Source organism: Syngnathus typhle, linkage group LG8, assembly GCF_033458585.1.
Source record: "Syngnathus typhle isolate RoL2023-S1 ecotype Sweden linkage group LG8, RoL_Styp_1.0, whole genome shotgun sequence".
NCBI classification, from domain to species: Eukaryota; Metazoa; Chordata; class Actinopteri; order Syngnathiformes; family Syngnathidae; genus Syngnathus; species Syngnathus typhle.
Window position 1 is genome coordinate 14907001 of NC_083745.1, and position 22827 is coordinate 14929827.

Sequence of the window (22827 nt, forward strand, 5' to 3'; positions counted from 1 at the left end):
GGTGGAAAAATGTGTGCAGTGCCAGCAGCTACAGCCCAGACACCAGGCTGAGCCACTCATTCCACACCAGGTTCCTGAACTGCCATGGATGAAAGTTGGAGCTGACATCTTCGAGCTGCATGGTCAGTCATACCTGCTGTTGGTGGATTACCTGACAAAATATCCAGAAGTGCTCAACCTGACTGATAAAACAGCTCGCACGGTGATTCAGAAGATGAAGTCTGTCTTTGCCAGACATGGGATACCTAAGGAGGTAGTGAGTGATCATGTCCCATTCGCCAGCTATGAGATGCAGTCATTTGCAGCTTCATGGGAGTTCAAGCTCACACACTCCAGCCCAGGTTTTCCCTCTTCAAATGGAATGGCGGAGCGGGCCATAAAGACGGTAAAACACGCGCTGAAGAAAGCAGTGCAGACTGGCACTGACCCACATCTAGTGTTGCTGTCGCTGAGAAACACACCGGTGACAGGACTAAACCTGACACCTGCACAAATGTTGATGGGTAGAGTCCTGCGCAGCACACTTCCATGTTCCAGTGCTGTGCTGAAACAGTCATCCCCACAGCATATTCTCGAAAGAATACAGGACTTGCAGTCCCGGCAAAAGCAACACTACGACCAGCGTGCAAAGCAACTGCCAGTGCTGACCCCAGGAGACACGGTGCACATGCAGACGCGACGCGGCTGGGAGCCAGCGGTTGTCATCAGGCAGCGAGATGAACCACGCTCCTACACTGTACAGACACCGGCAGGGAGGACACGCAGGAGGAACAGGCGACATCTGAGAAAGATACACCCAAGCCTGTTCAAAGACTCTCACCCTGATGAACATTTGGACTCTGAGTTTCAACATACTCAGGCTACTGCAACAGTGGACTCACCACCACTGGAACCGGTACCACGCAACCCTTGTCCTGTGCCTGTGGACAGCATGCCCACATGCTATACCAGGAGTGGCAGAGCAGTTAGGCGCCCTGCCAGGTACACTGAATGACAAAGTGATGTTGTTACTCAATGTTAAGAAAGTAAGTGATGGAGAAATTAAAGTGTGGATGTTTTGTGTTTATCGTGAAGTGTTATAAAATGTTATAGGTTCGGAAGGAAAAAAAAAAAAGATTGTTGAAAGCCATTAGGGTTGTTGAAACATGATTTGTTTGTAATTGATATATGCATGTCGAAATTGTGATCAATGTTGATACCAAAGAGTTAAGGTAACCGATACTAGATAAGCTACTTCTCAGTTGGAAAAGAGGGATGTGGTAGATTGGAATCGAGCACTCGGTGCTCGACTGTGTGGTCTGTCTGTATTGAGAGTCGGGGAGATGTTGACTGAGCGGGCAGTAAAAGATCGACTTGTACTGCATCCTTGCCTCCGTGTATTATTGGTGAAACAACCAGTAAGCAACCCACGGTTAGTGACAACACTACAACAGTGTATCAGAGCATAAAGCCACAACAAATGTCAGCAATATTTATGTCAACCATGAAATGTATTTTCCACATTGACACTCAAAACAAAACGCTTTCCATCTCAACGGGGATTGGAGAAATATTCCGAATGTTTTATTTTTCACAGCCATGTCGTCGTGAGTTTGGCGACTCGTCTGCCACTCAGTGATTGGCCGCAGGCGGCCGCTCGTCTTCTGCTAGCTGACTGCCAAAGCCGCTGTCCACCGTCGATTCTGATTGGGCCAAAGACAACAAACACGCTTCATCAATATCGTCAGAAATATGAGCACAACGAGCACGTTTATAACTCGCAGCTGTTCTATCTCACATGTAAAGAATGGAGATGCTGCCCCAAAACACAACAAACATTGATGAGCAATAACAGAAGCTGAAGAAGCGTTTGTGTGTCATGATTTCTTGATTTATTGCGCTGCCCACAATGGCCTTTGAGGGGCACTACATCAGCCTCCCATTTGCCAATCTTGGCCTGAAACAATCTTAGTTGTCTATGTTTAAGCGCTAAATATATTTTTTTTTTACAATGCAGGAAACTCAACACTAGCTAAACATCCCTGTACCTCTAAAACATGCAGTTTATAAATTTATTTCGCTCTTGTAGAATGGGACACTATTGCGCAGACCGTAGCTCTTATTTTGAAAAGTCAAAGCCAACTTCCACTTTCCGGTTATCAATGTGAGGACGCTGACAAGTGTGGCGAGGACACTACGATACTCACTTTGCTAACTTGCCAGGCAGGAAGGTTCAAATGGACAGGTAGAGGAAGAAGAAAAGAACAACAGACAAAGGGTTCCTAATTTGCTCCCATCGATACGCTCGATTAGCCCAGTAGCAAGTGCGAGGAAGTGGGATACCCGGGCTGCAGTACCTACACCGGATCTACTCAGGTGGTCAGATCGCCTTGGGAGTTTCTGCAATCTTTGACATCACCGGCCAATCTTAAAGCGTGACGTCTTCAAGAGGTGCATAATAAATAATCAGAGATCTTAATGCGCCACTTCACCACGACGTGTACAGCGGTCACCTGATATGCGACGAGGAGAAAAGTAGTGAGCTGGCTGCCCGAATCGCCAACAAAAGGAGGAAACATTCCCTGAGAGTGAGACTCGTTTCAGAGCCTTTTGTTGTGTGAGCGCTGCTGAATTTGTGCATCAAGTAGTGTTGTCGATTGAGCTTTGACAATGTAGGGCAAATGCTTCAAACTCAGGTCCCGGGGCTTCTTTCCCGCATGTTATCCGAGGCTGGCTCCTGCTCACGCACCCAATTCAGCATGTTTCGAATGAAGGAAGAAGCCCGATGATGATCCCAGTCATATCAACTGGGCATGTCACAGGAGCGGAAACCGCCAAAAGTCACCATGTAGGACCTGAGTTTGAAACCGCGGATTTCTGTTGAAATTTGAATTCCACCTTTTGTTTGGATATTTTTGTCTTATTGCAGATGAATGGGAATTGTTGAGCGCCACACACAACCGAAGTTGCAACGTCCGTTGCGCGCTGGCTAGCCCGTCTGATGTGTTCCTCAGTGTGTAGCGTAGTGAAGCACCTTGTCTGAGTTTGTCTTGCGGTGCGCGCACGTCGGTGCCGTGGTGGCGGCGCAGCAAGCGGACGCCGTCATGGACGCCCAGTGACTCCAAGGCCTCCAGCACATCTTCCACGGGACCACCGCCCAGCTGAAGATGAGGACAGGGTGATGACGACGATGACCAAGCTAGCCGGCGTGAGCTGTTCTGACCTGGTAGTGTTGCAGGAGGCTGTGGTAGGGGGCTGGGCTATCCCGGTAGAGGTGAGCCAGCGTCATCATCCCCAGTCTGTCGGCCAATTTGTTCCATGGAACACCAGCGTCGCTCAGCACCTCCTCTAGGTCACGAAGCGTACAGGCGTCGACGTGCCAATGCTCCCCATCTACGGTGTCACCACCGCAAAAAAAACATGCGCGCCTTTTACTCGGAAAGCAACGGCGCGCACATCAAAGGCTTGACAGCAACAGCTGAGTCGCGAATGACGCAAGGTGCGTGGTTACAACAAACGATGGCGCACGAAGACGTGTGTTGACAAAGTGATGAAGCACAACATCTAACAAACGTGAACGATGACGTCAGGAAAACAATGAAAGGAACGACAATACCTGCTGAAGTGCAAATGAGGCAACATACTAAAAAAGGATGCGTGAAATGCAAATTAGGTGATGACATTTCTCAGCGTAAATGACGCACGATGACAGGAGAATGTGAACGACTCATGGGGGAAAGACACCAATACCACGCAACGACAGCAGGGCGCGCGTTGGACCACACAACAGCAGGTGACGAGGCCTGAGACCAACCTGCTTTGCCTTGGCTCTTCTCGGTGGCCTGCCACGCCGACGCAGACATCAGCAGCTTCCTGACCTGTGGCAACATCGCATGGCCACGCTTTGACTCTATAGGGGAAAACGGGGCGTTTTCACTACCTTCTGACACGTAGTCAGGTCCAGCGGTGTGTGACCGCCCATTCGCCTCTTGCGGCACCCCTTTGGCTGCGAGGATGCTTCGGTCCCCACCACCTCCTCGTCCTCGTCAGAGGAACTTAAGACCAGCGGCTCGTCATTCTCTGCGTCTTTGTCCGCACCTGTGCGCAAACCCAGTTAGTGACTGTGTGTGCAGGCGGGCAGGTGTCAGTGCATGCGTACCGGCAGCGAGCAGCACGGAGCACAGCGTGTGCGCGTGTGCGGCAGCGGCCAGATGAAGCGGCGTGTTTCCTCCAAAAGTGTGAGCGTTCACATCCGCCGTCAACTGCGACAAGAAAACAGGCGAGGCCTTTTGGCTGAACCAGCATCAAGAAAAGTCCTCTGACGGCCACGCTCGCTACCAGGTGGCCAGACTAAAATGGTGTCACTGTGACGACCCGGGAGGGCTGCACCTAAAAGGACAGACGGCGTGGATGCGCTACCTCGGTGACCAGCGTGCAGGCAACCTTGAGGAGGTTTTGCTCCACGGCCATGTGCAGAGCAGTGTGTCCGCCCTTCAACTCGGGCGCGTCCACCTTAGCGCCACTCTCCACCAGCAGCCGTAAACACCGATGACCGTCACGACGAACCGCCAGGTGAAGTGGGGCCAAACCTGAATGAGACCGGACCGGGGGACGATGGCACTCAAATTTACATGAAAGGGTGAAAATGAGGTGCACTTGGTGAGAACCCGTTTTACGACCGCGTCTTCGCCCGCTCACCATGGTAATCGGCTGTGATCAAGAGGTGGGCATGTGCTTGGCCCAGGTTGGACAGCGCGGCACGTAGCGTGGCTATGTCGCCGCCCAGCGCTGCAAGGTGCAGCGGGCAGCGCCCATCTTTGTCCCGCCAGCCAGGGTCCACCCCCGCCTTCATCAGCGCCTCCACCACACATGCTTGACGTGTCACCACCGCCAGGTGCAGTGGAGTCTGAATATCAAATCACATGCACGTGTGACATAGGCGATGCCGTTGGCGTCACCCAAACAGCCTGTACCTTCAGTCACATGATCTAGTTTGCCTGTCAACAGTTTGGTTATTTTGTCAGTTCATGGAAGTCATAGGACCAGGGATGAGAGTGGCAAACGTGAAAAAACACTGAAAAGTAGCGGGGGTCTGTGGGTGGGGGGGGGTGTCTGTTCAATGAGCTATATATATGTGTGTGTGTGTGTGTGTGTGCGTGTGCGTGTGCGTGTGTGTGTGTGTGTGTGTGTGTATATACATATATATATATATATACAGTGCCTTGCGACAACATTTCGCGACATTTCAGGCTTCAAACATAAAGATATAAAAGTTTAATTTTTTGTCAAGAATCAACAAGTGGGACACAATCGTGAAGTGGAACAAAATTTATTGGATAATTTAAACTTTTTTAACAAATAAAAAACTGAAAAGTGGGGCGTGCAATATTATTCGGCCCCCTTGCGCTAATACTTTGTATAGCCACCTTTTGCTGCAAGTCGCTTGGGGAATGTTTCTATCAGTTTTGCACATCGAGAAACTGGAATCTTTGCCCATTCTTCCTTCCAAAACAGCTCGAGCTCAGTGAGGTTGGATGGAGAGCGTTTGTGAACAGCAGTCTTCAGCTCTTTCCACAGATTCTCGATTGGATTCAGGTCTGGATTTTGACTTGGCCATTCTAACACCTGGATACGTTCACTTATTTGTGAACCATTCCATTGTAGATTTGGCTTTATGTTTTGGATCATTGTTCTGTTGGAAGATAAATCTCCGTCCCAGTCTCAGGTATTTTGCATCCCAACAGATTTTCTTCCAGAATGGTCCTGTATTTGGCTCCATCCATCTTCCTATCAATTTTAGCCATCTTCCCTGTCCCTGCTGAAGAAAAGGCCCAAACCATGATGCTGCCACCACCATGTTTGACAGTGGGGATGGTGTGTTTAGGGTGATGAGCTGTGTTGCTTTTACGCCAAACATATCGTTTTGCATTGTGGCCAAAAAGTTCAATTTTGGTTTCATCTGACCAGAGCACCTTCTTCCACATGTTTGGTGTGTCTCCCAGGTGGCTTGTGGCAAACTTTAAACGAGACTTTTTATGGATATCTTTGAGAAATGGCTTTCTTCTTGCCACTCTTCCATAAAGGCCAGATTTGTGCAGTGCACGACTGATTGTTGTCCTATGGACAGACTCTCCCACCTCAGCTGTAGTTATCTGCAGTTCATCCAGAGTGATCATAAGCCTCTTGGCTGCATCTCTGATCAGTCTTCTCCTTGTTTGAGATGAAAGTTTGGAGGGACGGCCGGGTCTTGGTAGATTTGCAGTGGTCTGATACTCCTTCCATTTCAATATAATTGCTTGCACAGTGCTCCTTGAGATGTTTAAAGCTTGGGAAATCTTTTTGTATCCAAATCCGGCTTTAAACTTCTCCACAACAGTATCTCGGACCTGCCTGGTGTGTTCCTTTGTCTTCATGGTTCTCTCTGCGCTTTAAACAGAACCCTGACACTATCAAAGAGCAGTTGCATTTATACGGAGACTTGATTACACACAAGTGCATTCTATTTATTATCATCAGTCATTTAGGACAACATTGGATCATTCAAAGATCCTCACTGGACTTCTGGAGTGAGTTTGCTGCACTGAAAGTAAAGGAGCCGAATAATATTGCACGCCCCACTTTTCAGTTTTTTATTGGTTAAAAAAGTTTAAATTATCACAAAAAAATTCGTTCCACTTCACGATTGTGTCCCACCTTCAGATTCTTGACAAAAAATTAAAATTTTATATCTTTATGTTTGAAGCCTGAAATGTGGCGAAATGTTGAAAGGTTCAAAGGGGCCGAATACTTTCACAAGCCACTGTATATCATTGAAGATATTTTCTTTAACGATATGACAATATGACAATATCATGACAATTGCGTAACATTAGCTTACATGTAACATCATGTTACTTTCTAAACCAGGGGTGTCCAAACTACGGCCCGCGGGCCAACTGCGGCCCACGGTCCAGTTTTGGCCCGCAGCAAAGAAGTACTGGGCAGGCTAACGAGTTAGCGATCGTGCTAACACGCGCAAACGGACCTCTAAAGGAAATTAAACGAACGTTTGGAGCAATACTACATTGTCCTAAAGGTTAGTTTGTAAAGAGACGGTTGCCTTGTTTTAGGATTTCAACTTAAAGAGACACTATCAGACTAAACATGCGAACACAAACGACCAGCTAACAGGGAGTGACCGCGCTGATAAAGTGAAGCAGCTCCAAGCAGAACTGGCATCACAACAGCGATTCTTCACACGGGACTGTGAGTCAAAAATAAATATTACTACCGTTTTTTTCCGTGTATAGTGCGCCCCCATGTATAATACGCACCCTAAAAATGGCATGCTGATGCTGGAAAAAAGCCTGTACCCATGTATAATACGCACCCAATTTTTATGATTTTCTTTAAATTTTTTTTTTTTTTTTTTTTTTAAGTCCCAATGATCGTCACACACGCAGGGAGGCAATGGGTCCCATTTTTATAGTCTTTGGTATGGTCTTAACTAGGCTGGATGTATTTTTTTTTGTTGGCGTTGATTTCTCCGACTGCCCATAAAGGCACCACCGCGCTCAGTGCGCACATTTGAAAAAGGCGTGCGGACGTGAAAAAGGCGGCTCTGTATGGGAGAGACGTTGAAGAGGAATAAAAACACCCTTGGAAACCAAAACTTAACCCTCGTCGTGACTCGGAGCCGCAACAAATGTTTCGGATTTGTGTAGGGTACATTGTGACAGACAGCAAACGAGCAGGTGATCGAGCAAGCTGATACGAGAGCATTGCGGTCGCATGGAGCGTGTTTGAAGTGAACAGCAGAGAAGAAAGGAACAAGGCAAAGTGTTGTGAAATAAAATATTACCTGTAATACGGATTTAGGTAGAGAACTGAACTCTCGCTCTTTAAATAGCTGACGTGTCTTGCGCATCCGTTCTGCGCATCTGTAATGGTGGCCTCCGTATGATATCCGGTTTGCGTGTGTGCGCGTGTGTGCGAGAGCGAGAGAGAGAGCGCGAGAGAGAACGCTCAACCGTAGCGCGCTGCCGACCGCCCAACTGCACCGCGCTGGTCGCATTATTGTGACAGAGCCGTCGCTGAAATTTAGAAGATATTTTTAAAGTCCTGATGTACTTTCTAAAATTTAAGTGGACCTCAGTGCGCACTGCGCAGGGAGCTTAATTTGGTGCGGTCGCGCAACCGCAGCGCGCCGGGCGCTCACTGTCGCATTGCTTAAAGAGCGCCTTTGTGTTTTAGGATGAACAGCAGAGACCAAAGGAACAAGGCAAAGTGTTGTGAAATAAAATATTACCTGTAATACGCATTTTGTTATTTGCTGATTGAAACTGCTAATTAAACTGTGAATTGAAACTAATAGGTGGAGAACTGAACTCTCGCTCTTTATATAGCTGACGTGTCTTGCGCAACCGTTCTGCGCATCTGTAATGGGAGCCTCCGTATGACGTCCGGTCCGCGATAAAGATTAAAAAACAAACAATATTTGACAATAACACACCATCAAGGATTGCACCATCGCATCAAACGATGTGTCGTCAATTATGAATTTTACTAAGTGTGTTGGGCAGGATGGCTGAATGCGATGCGCGATTGACAACAAACAAGAAGAAAGGTGATTTCAAGTTTTATTTCGAGGGAGATTTGTCATGTCTCGTCCCCAGTTTTGCTATGTGTCTAGGTTGCCATAGTTTCTGTTCGCGTCGCCCTTCTCTTCCTGTGTCACCTCAATCGATGTAACGTGTTTTGTATTTAAGTCCTGTCTGCCCCTCGCTCACCGTCGGATCATTGCATGTCTTACTGTCATGATGTGGTTTCTGTTCCTGTCTTTGGTAATGTCACCCTGTCTTTTTGTTCCACGACTTTGTCGGTCAGTCCTGTTGTTGGTTTTGTTGTACTATGACTTTCTTTAAAAAAAAAAAAAAAATTAAAAATGTTTTTGTACCCATGTATAATGCGCACCTCAGATTTTAGGACAATAAATTAGTTAAATTTTGCGCACTATACACAGAAAAAAACGGTAAAGCAAGCTACGAATGGCCATGTTAAGACTGTTGATGTTATGGACCTGTAGACCTGACACAAACTATTATTTTCTGAAATATATTGTGAATGACAAGAGCAAAATTCACTAGTTCTAAGTTTAAATGATAACAGACAACTTTGCATTACTTATAACTCCCGTTTAAAATTTTCATGAGGCAAAAGTAACTTTAAACTCATGTAAATTTAAGGTATTTCATACAGTTGGTTCAATGTTATCTGACTCTTCAGATATGAATGAAAGGCAGAATTTGTGTTTTTAGAGTTGTTCACATCTGCCTGAGTGACTCGTATTTGGTTATTTTGTCATTTGAAAAATAAAGACAATTGTGACAGTGAAATTTGTTTTATAACAGTGCGTATTTGCATGACATTTTTGTAGTTAAAAAATGTCAGAAAAAACTATTGGCCCCCGGGCCCCTTCACTTTACCAAATCTGGCCCTCCTTGCAAAAAGTTTGGACACCCCTGTTCTAAACCCACATGCTTGTAAAAGTAAAAAAGTACCTTTGTGCTTTTTTTTTGTTTCGATGTGCCCCTTAATGTTCCTAGTGCCACGAACGCCATAGCTGATCATAGCTTGACAGAAAATACACAAAACCTTCCCCGGGACATTTACTTTACGGATATGTTCCGTCAGGCACGTGGTTACGGACTGTGTTCCGAGTTGCACAATGGCGCTGCTCTCGAGCCATGCCCATCTGAAGCAGTTCTTGATCCCGTTCGGCTTGTCTATTTCCCTGGCCCGATCCTCATGCTGGTAAAAACTTTTGCTGAGTGGGCTAAATAACATGTCTACAAGTGATGAAAACCCAATCGCAAATTCACATTGTGGCGGTGTAAAAACACTAGTTCTCCGCATAAGTTAAGTTAACAAGTAGAAATGATGTGACGAAAGTAGTGCCAAAACGCTGCCGAAAATAAGGCGGATGTTGTCGCATCACTGCTGCCAGTGAGTGAGGTTTACAGAGGCAAGACGATTTCCGTACTCACAGCTTAACTAAGTTTGGCTTGAGATGTGCCAAAAGATGCCGTTGCGGCGGGCAAATCCTCGCGAGTCGCCGAGGCTAACGTTGCCCAGCCGCTTCCATACCCCCCCCATATTAAAAAGAAAAAAAAATCTCAACAGATTTACACGATTCACGAAAATGACTTCCGACGGAAAAAAACACGGAAATCTGCGGATCCGCGGACAATTCTCATCCTTGTATGACCCACCTGCTGCAGGTGGTTGGCCACATCGAGAAGGTGTCCCTGCCCGTTGCTAAGAAAGGTGTCAATCAGCTGGCAAGCGACGGCCGTCTGCTGATGGATGACCGCCAGGTGCAGGGGACTGCACAAGGAAAAAAGGCGGCGTCAGAAAGGAAGCAGCCAGCCGGCGGGGGTGTAAGTTCTTACTGACGTGTCTCCACTGGCGTCTGGCGTGGCACATAGGCATCCGTGTGGCCGCAGAAGGAAGCGAGCGTCGCCACTCATGCAGTACCGCAGGAGGGCTTCACGCGCGCGACAAGTGGCGTCAGATGCTCTGGCCAGGAAGGCGGCGGCAGCTGCGGACGAGACGTGTCTGAGGTCAGGGCGTCTATTGGAAAATGCTCTCGGACTGGTGTCGAGCGCTCAGTGAAAATAGAACTTGAAGGAGTTGACAGGTGATGGAAAACATGATGACCTGTGAATGCGGAGTGGGGTGTCCTACTAACAACTGACAGTTGTCCGTGCTGGGGGGTAGAGCCCGCCATGTGTGCTCCTCTTCCTCCAAAGCCAACGATGCTCCCCGAATAGAAAACTCCACCGCCCCCCGCCGCGCCATTCATGTGTTGGCTGAAGTGAAAACCTTAGAGAGACAAATCCCAATGGTTAGCTTTTGCTTTTAGCATCGGTTGTTTGCATTGGCCTCACCTTCACCTGTGGCGCCCTCAAAGCCTCCGCCAGCTCCTCCTCCTCGTTCGCCGCCTCCTCGCCAGGGCTCATAGTGGGGGAGGGGCTTTTGTTTCTTCTTCAGCACCTCCTCTTTGTCTGAAGGAGATCCCGGAAGATTTGATTTTAAATGTATCCAACAATTCAAGATGAAAAGCCAAGGTGGCCACTTCCAAAGCAATCAAAGGGAAGGAGCTGCAGCAGGTCATGCACGGGAGCCGAAGCCCAATTTTGATTCAAAATCGCCGCAGGATGCTACGGGCGGGGCGACCTGGCTTGTTGCTGGGCTTCTTGGAACCGCTTCCCCTGATGGCTGACTTGGCAGAGCCAAATGGGATGCTCTTTACATTTCCATCCATCCATTTTCTGTACCACTTGTCCCCACGTGGGACGCGGGCGTGCTGGAGCCTATCCCAGCAGTCATCGGGCAGTAGGCGGGGGACACCCTGAACTCGTTGCCAGCCAATCGCAGGACACACAGAGACGAACAACCATATGCACTCGCATTCACACCTACGAGAAATTTGGAGTGCTCAATCAGCTAACCATGCATGTTTTTGGGATGTGGGAGGAAACCGGAGTTCCCGGAGGAAACCCACGCAGGCACAGGGAGAACATGCAAACTCCTCACAGAGGTGGAATCGAACCCTCACCCTCCGAACTGTGAGGCAGACGTGCATTAGACGTGCACCACCGAGCAGCCCTGCTCTTTGCATTTACGCTCTGGTGTGAACCAAGCAGACCGCATAACCTCAGCTCGGGGTAGCCGATGTGAAAACAGGTATGAAAAATCCTTTGCTGTGTACCAGGCCAAAGCCTGCGGCTGCTGCGGCTCTCAACGTTCCTTTCCTTTGTTGAGAGCCGTATGCGACAAAATTTTGTTTTGTGTGCACCGAGTGCTTACAAAATGACAATAAAGTCTGTCTAAGTCTAAGTCCATCTTTGGACTTCGCATGTTTGGTAGCGAGGAAGCAAAATGAAGACACTGACCTTGAACGTGGGGTATGTATGTGAAGTGTTTGGGGTCACTGCAGTCTCCCGCCTTCTTCCTCTTGAGTTGCAAGAAAACAGTGACGGGCCGCTCGAGCTCTGCGGTGTGGTACGGTGGCGTCTTGAACACGATGGCGTACTGAGCAGGCAAGGCAGGGTCATGCCGGTGCTGGCCGGGCGAGTGTGCCACTCTCGTTTGACTCACCTGTTTGTGGACGTCTGTTGGAGCAAAGTCTCCGAAAGCCTCCCAGCCTCCATCCTCGTCCTCGTAAAAGCGGATCTCAATGTCGTCTAAGGCACAAAGCATGTGAGAACGAGCTCACAAAAGCGCAGCGAGCTGTGCGGCTCGACTCGTTGCCACCAGACTAACAAATGAGGAACCTCGCTCAATTAGCCACAACAGTACGAAGCATCGGCACCTTTTTGGACTTTGTCACACAGGAGGAAGATCTCGTCTCCTCCGAGCACGGATCCGCATGTCTTGTCGATGCGGGAGATCTTCAGGTTGGACGCGTTGGGAGATTCTGGCAGGAAGAAAAAGGTGAATGGCTGAGGAAGAGGAGGGTGCAGTCCAACGTGGTGCGGCGCACGGGCCCCACTGCTGTCGTAGATGCGGTTGGACACCACAGCCTTGAGCGCTCGCGTGAATCCTCCGTTGCTGTCTTTCAGGAAGGCGGTGAACTTGAGTCTAACGATGTTGAGGTCCACTATCTTGGACAGCTCCTTGGCGTCCTTGCTCAGGGCGCTCTCCTCGGCCGCAGTCAGGTGGGCCGAACCTCCCCGACGCCGTTCCTCTCGCAGCCGACGCGTAAGAACCTCCACCACACCTTTTTTGGTCACATGGAGGATGCCCAGGTTGCTGAAACTGCCACCAAAAATGTCAAAGATGACCAAGACGTCAAGGGCGAAAAAGAGGATCAAGATAACGCCGACAAAGATGGGAACGATACGGACGAGGCGGTCAGGTCGTTGGGTCCCACGTCCAGGGTGCATGTCCCGTTGTCGTTGCAGTGGCGTCCCACCAGGCTGTGAGCGTGCACATGCGGCGGGTCCGTGTGAGTCACCAACTGGACCTCCACACGCGCGTGACCCACATAGTTGTTGATCTGAGTAGGACACACGCACAAGAAGTCGAGCAAACAAGATGTCAACCAAAGCCATCGAGGATGTTGGTGGCACGGAGGGAACCTTGACGGTGGGGTACGTCCTTCTGTTCTTCTCGCTGGAAGCTCCTGGCAGGCCTCCGTGCGAAGGACCCTCGCACTCGTAACGAAAGCGAAATCCCCGCTGGCAAGACACAAAACCAAAAAGATGCCAAGAATGGCATTCATCATCGGATTGCTTGCTGGTTCGTTGCTCACCTGTTTGGGCTCTTCGATGATTTGGACATACGGGCCATGCGCTGAAACACAAAGACGGGCATGGAAAGTTAGCGTAGCTGCACGTGCGTGATGTTGACGACGTCAGGGCTGTGAAACGAGATTACCTGTCTCAGGTACGTACGCTTCAGTCTTCACGTCCACAGGAGGAATGTATTCATAAGGCGTCAAATTAAACTGTAACTGAGCCAGCCCGCACGCGCACATCAGTCACACGCCATTAGCAACGCTCTATTCAATGGTGACCAATTTTAGTTAAAAAAAAAAAAACTCACATCGTTGTCGTAGCCGTTGATCAACTGAGTTTCCGTCATCCTGTGCTTGTTTGTGCGCGTGTGAGAGAGAGAAAAAAAAAACAAGTTTGACTTTCACATGGCTCCTTTGCTTCCCGGCATGGTCACATTAGGAAACCCCCCATTATTTTTCTTTATCATCATTTATCATCTTCCCTCTTGTTCTTCCGCACTTGCGTTTGTCTACATGTGACATGGTAGTGACTGGAGACCAATTTGCCCCCAAATCTCCCAAGGTTGACTGGAGACCAGTCTGTCGTTTGCTTAAACGTGCTCTGACTGACGAGTGACGGATTCGTTATTCTATCTGAGGTCAACATTGTCGGGCGACCAATCTCTCTCACCCAACTTTCCGTGTAGCCCGATTCCTTTTTTCGGGTAATATCTGAGCTCTCAGCATATTATTGACAGCTTTTGACAAGTGAGTGCGTTTGTCCATCCGAAAAGTTATTAGGTGAATGATCATATATTCTTATTATTATGTTGACCAATCAAAAGTAATGAGGATGAGAATAAAAAAAAAAAACGATTTTACCTGATTTTGCGAGTAGTTGTTGATACTCCAAATCGCCCTGTCAATATATCGAAAACACCACAGGACAAAAAAAACAGATGTACTTCCCGTGTGAACTTTCAAAACAAGCGTTTTGCGGACAAAGCGTTTGCATTCATCTCCTTTGCTGTGTTCGAGCACAAGAAGGTAACAGCGTTCTCTTGTTCGCGAGTCAGTGACAAGCTTCCCTAAAAAAAACTCCAAAGTCGATTTACAGCGAAGATTTCGCACGACGAAGCTTCGAAGTTGTTCTATACAATAAACTCTTGTTGTGAAAGGAAGCTCTGTTCGCGCTCACCACCGCAGGCGGATGGAGAGGTCAGCGTTGCCATAGCTACCGCCAGCCTGTCAGTCTCGAGCGGAAAACCCCGCATATGGCGGGGAATTCCGGACCAACCGGAAGTTCTGCACCAGTGGGTGATAGAAGCATCTTTTGTGTGTTCACTTGTCAAGCTTTGAAAATAATTTCAAACAGAAGAACATTTGGAAACAAGTATCTATACTCCTTTACAAAATACATTTGAAGTACTGTTTCCAGGTGCAAGTCTCGAAGCAGCATTCTTGAACTATTTATGGCTTGTCAACAAGTATACATATACGCAGCTATCTATGCGTATGTAAATATATACATTTATCTGTATATACATATACACTATGTATGTATACGTTTGTAAATATATATATTTACCTGTATATACATATGTACGTATATGTATGTGTATATGCTCGAGTCCACAACACCGGCCCTCCCTGTGTGGAGTTTGCATGTATTCCCCGTGCCTGCGTGGGTTTTACCCGGAAACTCCAGTGTCCCCTGCCGGTGATTGCTGGGATAGGCTCCAGTATGCCCACGGCCCCCGTGGGGACAAGCGGTACAGATAATGGATGGATGGATATATATATATATATATATATATATGCACTGGAAGGGCATATGGGAGAAGGACACACAGTGAGGCACAATGGCTAGTCTCTCTAAGAGAAGACCACAGCAACCACCCTGAGCAGAACCCAGTTACCATCACTGTGGCAGACATCCAAGAGAGAGTCTCAGGTATGAAGAACTGGACAGCACCCGGGCCAGATATGATCCATGCCTACTGGATTAAGAAGCTCACTGCACTCCATGAGCGCCTAGCAGAACAAATGAACCAGCTACTAAAAGTTGGAACTCACCCCGAATGGTTAACTGAAGGACGCACAGTCCTGATCCTGAAGGATCCCACAAAGGGTACAGTCCCATCCAACTATCGGCCAATAACCTGTCTCCCTACAACATGGAAGATCATGTCAGGCATCATAGCGGCTAAGATAAGTGTACACATGGCTCAATACATGAGCACAACACAGAAAGGCATAGGCAACAATACCAGAGGAGCCAAACACCAGCTGCTGGTTGACGGAACAGTCGCCCGAGACTGCAAGACTCGACACACCAACCTGTGCACTGCCTGGATTGATTACAAGAAAGCCTACGACTCCATGCCACACTCATGGATCACTGAATGCTTGGAACTGTACAACATCAACAGGAACCTGAGAGCCTTCATTGCAAACTCGATGGGACTGTGAAAAACAACCCTTGAGGCCAATTACAAGCCAATTGCACAAGTCTCCATCAAATGTGGCATATACCAAGGAGATGCTCTGTCCCCACTGCTGTTCTGCATAGGTCTGAACCCCCTCAGCCAAATAATCAACAAGACTGGCTACGGATACCGACTCAAAAATGGGGCCACCATCAGTCACCTCCTATACATGGATGACATAAAGTTGTATGCCAAGAGCGAGCGAGACATCGATTCACTGATCCACACAACCAGGATCTACAGCACAGACATTGGAATGTCATTCGGACTAGAGAAGTGCGGTCGCATGGTGACAAAGAGAGGGAAGGTAGTCCATACAGAAGGGGTCTCACTCCCAGAAGGAACAATAACAGACATTGAGGACAGCTACAAGTACCTTGGTATCCAACAAGCAAATGGCAACCTCGATGAAGCCACAAGGAGAGGAGCCACAGCCAAATACCTACAACCAGTAAGGCAAGTCCTCAGAAGTCAGCTAAATGGCAAGAACAAGATCCGGGCAATAAACAGCTACGCCCTGCCAGTCATCAGATACCCTGCAGGAATAATAAGCTGGCCAAAGGAAGAGACGCAGACCACAGATGTCAAGACACGGAAGCTCCTAACCATGCACGGAGGGTTCCACCCTAAGTCCAGCACCCTGAGACTGTACACTAGCCGTAAAGAAGGAGGCCGAGGACTACTGAGTGTGAGAGCCATTGTTCGGGATGAAACAGCCAAGATCCATGAATACATCAAGGAAAAGGCCCGAATGGATGACGTGCTCAGTGAATGTCTCAGACAATGGCAAACAGAGGAAGAGTGGCTAGAGACACCATCATGGGAGGACAAACCCCTACATGGGATGTACCATCGGCAGATAAGTGAAGTGGCTGACATCAAGAAATCCTACCAATGGCTGGAAAAAGCTGGACTGAAGGACAGCACAGAGGCACTCATCATGGCTGCACAGGAACAGGCTCTGAACACCAGAGCAATAGAGGCCAAGATCTACCACACCAGACAAGACCCAAGGTGTAGGCTGTGCAAAGAGGCCCCTGAGACAGTCCAGCACATAACAGCAGGGTGTAAGATGCTAGCAGGGAAAGCATACATGGAACGTCATAACCAAGTGGCTGGCATAGTGTACAGGAACATCTGTGCAGAGTATGGACTGGAAGCCCCAAGTTCAAAGTGGGAAGCACCCCCTAAGGTGGCAGAGAACGGGCGAGCCAAGATCCTGTGGGACTTCCAGATCCAGACTGACAATATGGTGATGGCGAACCAACCGGACATTGTGGTGGTGGACAAACAGCAGAAGAAGGCCGTTGTAGTGGATATAGCAATACCAAGCGATGGCAACATCAGGAAAAAAGAACTTGAGAAGCTAGAGAAATACCAGGGCCTCAAAGAAGAGCTTGAGAAGGCCTGGAAAGTGAAGGCCTCGGTGGTGCCCGTGGTCATTGGGGCACTTGGGGCAGTGACCCCCAAACTGGAGGAGTGGCTACAGCAGATTCCAGGAACAACATCAGACATCTCAGTCCAGAAGAGTGCAGTGCTAGGAACAGCCAAAATACTGCGCAGAACCCTCAAGCTCCCAGGCCTCTGGTAGAGGACCCGAGCTTGGAGTGGGACACCACCCGCGGAGGGTGAGAGGGGAATTTTATATATATATATATATATATGCTTGGTAGGCCGATTGAAGACTCCAGATTGTCCCTAGGTGTGAGTGCGAGTGCGAATGGTTGTTTGTCTCTGTGTGCCCTGCAATTGGCTGGCAACCGGTCCACGGTGTCCCCTGCCTACTGCCCGATGACGGCTGGGATAGGCTCCCGCGACCCCCGTGGGGATTAAGCGGTTCAGAAATTGGATGGATGAATGGATATATATATATATATACAGGACTGTCAGAAAATTAGGATATTGTTTTAAAGTTCTTTATTTTCTGTAATACAGTCATATATTCTGGATTCATTACAAATCAACTGAAATATTGGAAGGCTTAATATTAATATTGCTGATTATCAAAGTCAAAGTCTGCTTTATTGTCAATTTCTTCACGTCAAGACACACAGAGATCGAAATTGCGTTTTCTACTATCCCACGGTGATAAGACACGGTCCACGAGCAAACAAAACATTCAAGTAAACAATACAAAAAGTAAAAACAAGAAGGCACATACAATGAATAAATAAGAGCAATGAATAAATAATAAATAAATAAGAGCAACATGGTTGAAATGGAGCAATTGTGCATACAGCAGACAGTCAGTATAGAGCGCAAAAGTACAGGAGGAGTAGTGCAAGGCAGCCAACGTGGCCCAAAAGGCCAGGACGTTATGCGGCCGACGGTGGAGGTGGGAGAGCGTTCAGGATCCTAACAGCCTGGAGTATGAAGCTGTTGGTGAGTCTGGTGGTGCGGGAGCGCAGGCTTCTGTACCTCTTCCCAGAGTGCAGTAGATCAAACAAAGTGTGAGCGGGGTGACTCACATCACTCACAATCGTGGTCGCCTTGCAGGTGAGATGGGAGGTGTAAATGTCCTTCAGGGAGGGCAGTGAAGCACTAATAATCCTACCAGCTGTGTTCACTATGCACTGCATGTTGAAGTCAGTGCAGCTTCCACCCCACACAGCGATACAACTGGACGCTCTCAATGGTGCCACGTGTTAGGCCACGGATTTTAGTTATTGATCTGACTCCAAATTGCGATCAACACTTAACACAAGAGTTATGTCCAAATCCACACACTGTCGCACCTCACAATTTTGCGAGTTTGTTCTGTCAAAGAGAAGACCAGTAGATCAATTACCGTTTTTTTCCGTGTATAGTGCGCCCCCATGTATAGTACGCACCCCTAAAAATGGCATGCTGATGCTGGAAAAAAGCTTGTACCCATGTATAATACGCACCCAATTTTTATGAATTTTTTTAAAAAAAAAATTTAATTTTTTTTTTTTTTTTAAGTCCCAATGATCGTCACACACGCAGGGAGGCAATGGGTCCCATTTTTATAGTCTTTGGTATGGTCTTAACTAGGCTGGATGTAATTTTTTTTGTTGGCGTTGATTTCTCCGACTGCCCATAAACGCACCACCGCGCTCCGTGCGCATGGAGCGTGTTTGAAGTGAACAGCAGAGAAGAAAGGAACAAGGCAAAGTGTTGTGAAATAAAATATTACCTGTAATACGGATTTAGGTAGAGAACTGAACTCTCGCTCTTTATATAGCTGACGTGTCTTGCTCATCCGTTCTGCGCATCTGTAATGGCGGCCTCCGTATGATATCCGGTTTGCGTGTGTGCGAGAGCGAGAGAGAGCGAGAGAGAGAGCGCGCGAGAGAACGCTCAATCGTAGCGCGCCGCCGACCGCCCAACTGCACCGGGCTGGTCGATTATTGTGACAGAGCCGTCGCTGAAATTTAGAAGATATTTTTAAAGTCCTGATGTACTTTCTAAAATTTAAGTGGACCTCAGTGCGCACTGCGCAGGGAGCTTAATTTGGTGCAGCGCGCCGGGCGCTCACTGTCGCATTGCTTAAAGAGCGCCTTTGTGTTTTAGGATGAACAGCAGAGACCAAAGGAACAAGGCAAAGTGTTGTGAAATAAAATATTACCTGTAATACGCATTTTGTTATTTGCTGATTGAAACTGCTAATTAAACTGTGAATTGAAACTAATAGGAAGAAAACAACTCTCGCTCTTTATATAGCTGACGTGTCTTGCGCATCCGTTCTGTGCATTTTATTTCACAACACTTTGCCTTTCTTCTCTGCTGTTCACTTCAAACACGCTCCATGCGACCGCAATGCTCTCGTATCAGACGCTTGCTCGATCACCTGCTCGTTTGCTGTCCCGTGCGCGCACGAAGCGCGGTGGTGCGTTTATGGGCAGTCGGAGAAATCAACGCCAACAAAAAAAATTACATCCAGCCTAGTTAAGACCATACCAAAGACTATAAAAATGGGACCCATTGCCTCCCTGCGTGTGTGACGATCATTGGGACTTAAAAAAAAAAAAAAAAAAAAAAAAATTTTTTTTTTTTTTTTGTACCCATGTATAATGCGCACCCCGGATTTTAGGACAATAAATTTGTAAAATTTTGCGCACTATACACGGAAAAAAACGGTAGGCCGAATTTACCAATTGTTTAATCCTGACAAAGCAAACTAATACAGGCGCCTGGGTCTCGGGTCCCTCACACCAAAGCTCGTGTGTTCTTGTGACCATCAAGAGACAACACATTCTTCCGGGTTGCCCAGTTTTAAGGAAACACAATATGAATATTCAAGCATGCAAAATATTGTGTGGTGATTGGTCGATGGTCATCTCCTCCTCGTTTGGGTGTTTTTCCGCTGCTCAGCACAGGTGTCTGGTCTCAGTTGAGGGCGTTTGGGTCTGGACCACCAAGACGAGTTGTTATTCGCGTTCCTCACCGGCCTCGAGATGTCCTTGTAAGATGTCCTCCCTGTCTGGACATCCTGTTCCACAATACTTTGTAGAAAATAAGTTCATGCAGTTGCCTGCACATTCCTTACCGCCCATCATGCGACTACACGAGCACACTACTACTGAAAATTATATTGATGTGATTATATATAAGTAACGCAGCCTCAATCAAATATGCTTGCAAACTGCCGAAAGCACATTTCCCTTTACACCAGTGCTTCTCAATTATTTTCTGTTACGCCCCCCCCCTAGCAAGAAGAAAACTATTCGCGCCCCCCCTTCCCCACCGTGACTATCCTAACTTGTCTTGTAAGTCGTAAAATGTTGCACTGTCGCAAACGTCACAGAAGTAACAATGAGAGCGCCACTGCCCCCTGCTGTGAAGATTCGCAATTACACTTTATTCTAGTACTGCCAAAAAAAAAAGCCTGTTCCCCAGGGTCACACGCGCCCCCCCCAGGAATAGCACCGCGCCCCCCAAGGGGGGCGCGCCCCACTATTTGAGAAGCACTGCTTTACACGGTAGAATGTGGTCATGATGGCTGGTGGAGCACTTGCTTATGGCATACAGCTTAAGAAAACTCAAATATCCTTTCTCAAAATATTAGAATATCATGAAAAAATATACTAGTAGGGTATTCGACGAATCACTTTTTTTTTTTTTTTTTTGGTATGGCGCCAACGTGAGTGGCAGCCTCCCAGCAGTGTTCTGTCTTTTTCTCTTTATTGCCTTCTTTTCTCCTTTTTCTTTCTGTATTTTTGTCCATTTGCCGATGCTGGTTCCTTCTACCACACCTCGGTATCGCTTCGGACCGGATATTTTTCTTCCCTGGGATGGCTGCGCACATCGGTCGAGACCGGCGTAAACTCTACGACGGCTTCCTGCTTATCCGGCCGGTCCTTCGCTTTGGCCTCGCAGCCGCGACTCCTGTGGGGAGTCCGCTCCCTCGTGCTCGTCAGAACCAACGACCTTCGCCATGCTAGCCCCGTGGTGACCATCTGCACGTGCCTTGACTGGGTGCCCAGCACGCTGCTCACACGTTTGCCTGCTTGGTGATGTTTTCATCGATTCACAACCACGGTCCATTGGGCCCTCTTGAACTCGACTGCCCTTACACCTGTCTATGGACCCCCTGGAGGCTATTTTGTGTGTTTTGGGGTGTTCTTTGATATTGAGGGGTGCTGGTTGGCCACTGTTACTTTTTTCCTTCGTCTTTCCTTGTCTCTGCTTTGATGGCTATTATCTTTCGCACTTTCTGGCTTTCTTTGTGGCGCCGTTGTGTGGCAGCCTTATGAGAGCCTATTGAGTTGTGCTCATGCCATCTGTGTGTCTTTTGTATATCCGCTCCGTGCTATGGATACTGCTGGGGCCTGAATTTCCCCACCCCCGGGGATCAATAAAAATGTTCAATCACTTGAATCGTCTAACTAACTCGAAAGACCTGCTAGGGTTTCCTGAGTTATGAAAAACACTCAGCTTGGTTCAGTAAACTAAATCACAAGTATGGGGAAGATCTGACTGCTATCCAGAGGACCATCATTGACACCCTCCATCAGGAGGGTAAGACACAAAAAGAAACTTCTCAAAGAGCAAGCTGTTCACAAAGTGCAGTTCCAAAGCACATCCACAAAAAGTCTGTTGGAAGGGGGAAATGTGGCAGGAAACGCTGCACAACCAAGAGCGATGACCGCAGCTTTAACAGCATTGTGAAGATGAGTCGCTTCCAGAATTTGGGGGAGCTTCAAAGACAGTGGACTGAAGATGGAGTCCAGATATCAAAAGCCACTTTTCACAGACGTGTCCGGGAAATAGGCTACAATAGCTGTATTCCCGTGGTCGAGCCACTTCTGAACTCAAGACAACGGAAGAAGCGTCTGACTTGGGCTATGGAAAAGAAGCACTGGACAGTTGCAGAGTGGTCCAAAGTCCTGTTTTCAGACGAAAGCAAGTTTTGTATTTCATTTGGAAGTCAAGGCGCCAGAGTCTTGAGAAAGGCTGGAAAGGAGTAAAATCCAAGTTGCTTGAAATCCAGTGTGAAGTTCCCACAGTCAGCGATGGTTTGGGGAGCCATGTTAGCTGCTGGTCTGTGTTTCATCAAGTCCAAAGTAAATGCAGATTTTAAAGCACTACATGCTTCCGTCTGCTGAAAAGCTCTATAGAGATGATGATTTCATTTTCCAGCATGATCTGGCACCTGCCCACAGTGCCAAAACCACCAGTAAATGGTGTAATGACCATGGCATTAGTGTCCTTGATTGGCTTGCCAATCCCCCTGACCTGAACCCCATAGAGAATTTGTGGGGTATTGTGAAGAAGAAGCTGAAAGACACCAGACCCAACAATGCAAATGAGCTAAAGGCCGCTATCGAAGCATCCTGGGCATCCATAACACCTCAGCAATGCCACAAGGCTGATTGCCTCCATGGCACGCCGCATTGATGCAGTAATCCGTGCAAAAGGATTCCCAACCAAGTACTGAGTGCATTAATGGACATTTTCAAAGGTTTGATTTTGTTTTGCTGTTATAAATCTTTTTTTTTACTTGGTCTGAGGAAATATTCAAATTTTTTGAGATAGGATTTTTGAGTTTTCTTAAACTGTAAGCCATAATCAGCAATATTAAAATAATAAAAGGCTTGCAATATTTCAGTTGATTTGTAATGAATCCAGAATATA

General features: G+C 47.7%; 1 protein-coding gene across 2 annotated transcripts; it reads right to left on the reverse strand.

The window, feature by feature from the left end:
- Window positions 1-1541: 1541 nt before the first annotated feature.
- On the reverse strand, window positions 1542-14490 carry nfkb2 (nuclear factor of kappa light polypeptide gene enhancer in B-cells 2 (p49/p100)). 2 transcript variants are annotated; one of them, XM_061286123.1, is made up of 22 exons: window positions 14123-14490; window positions 13570-13614; window positions 13402-13477; window positions 13277-13317; window positions 13104-13202; window positions 12870-13021; window positions 12515-12780; window positions 12335-12439; window positions 12121-12206; window positions 11916-12054; window positions 10908-11024; window positions 10678-10842; window positions 10414-10558; window positions 10230-10344; window positions 4678-4885; window positions 4399-4568; window positions 4139-4241; window positions 3920-4077; window positions 3794-3857; window positions 3203-3372; window positions 3014-3140; window positions 1542-1682 (listed from the first exon to the last, which is right to left on the reverse strand). In XM_061286123.1, the coding sequence occupies exons 2-22, from the start codon at window positions 13606-13608 to the stop codon at window positions 1612-1614; spliced, it is 2616 nt and encodes an 871-aa protein (XP_061142107.1). In that variant the 5' UTR covers window positions 13609-13614; window positions 14123-14490; the 3' UTR covers window positions 1542-1611. The 2 variants fall into 2 exon arrangements, with proteins under 2 accessions (XP_061142107.1, XP_061142106.1); XM_061286122.1 differs by having other exon boundaries at window positions 13570-13609; window positions 14123-14489.
- Between the last annotated feature and the right edge of the window lie 8337 nt (window positions 14491-22827).

Bases quoted from the DNA above. Each gene is read 5' to 3' on its own strand.
- nfkb2 (XM_061286123.1), bottom strand. From the start codon at position 13,608: ATGACGGAAACTCAGTTGATCAACGGCTACGACAACGAT. The intron at 12,055-12,120 runs GTGAGTCAAACG...TTGCCTGCTCAG, and splicing joins CAACAGACGTCCACAAACAG to TACGCCATCGTGTTCAAGAC. The intron at 3,858-3,919 runs GTAGTGAAAACG...ATGTTGCCACAG, and splicing joins ACCTGACTACGTGTCAGAAG to GTCAGGAAGCTGCTGATGTC.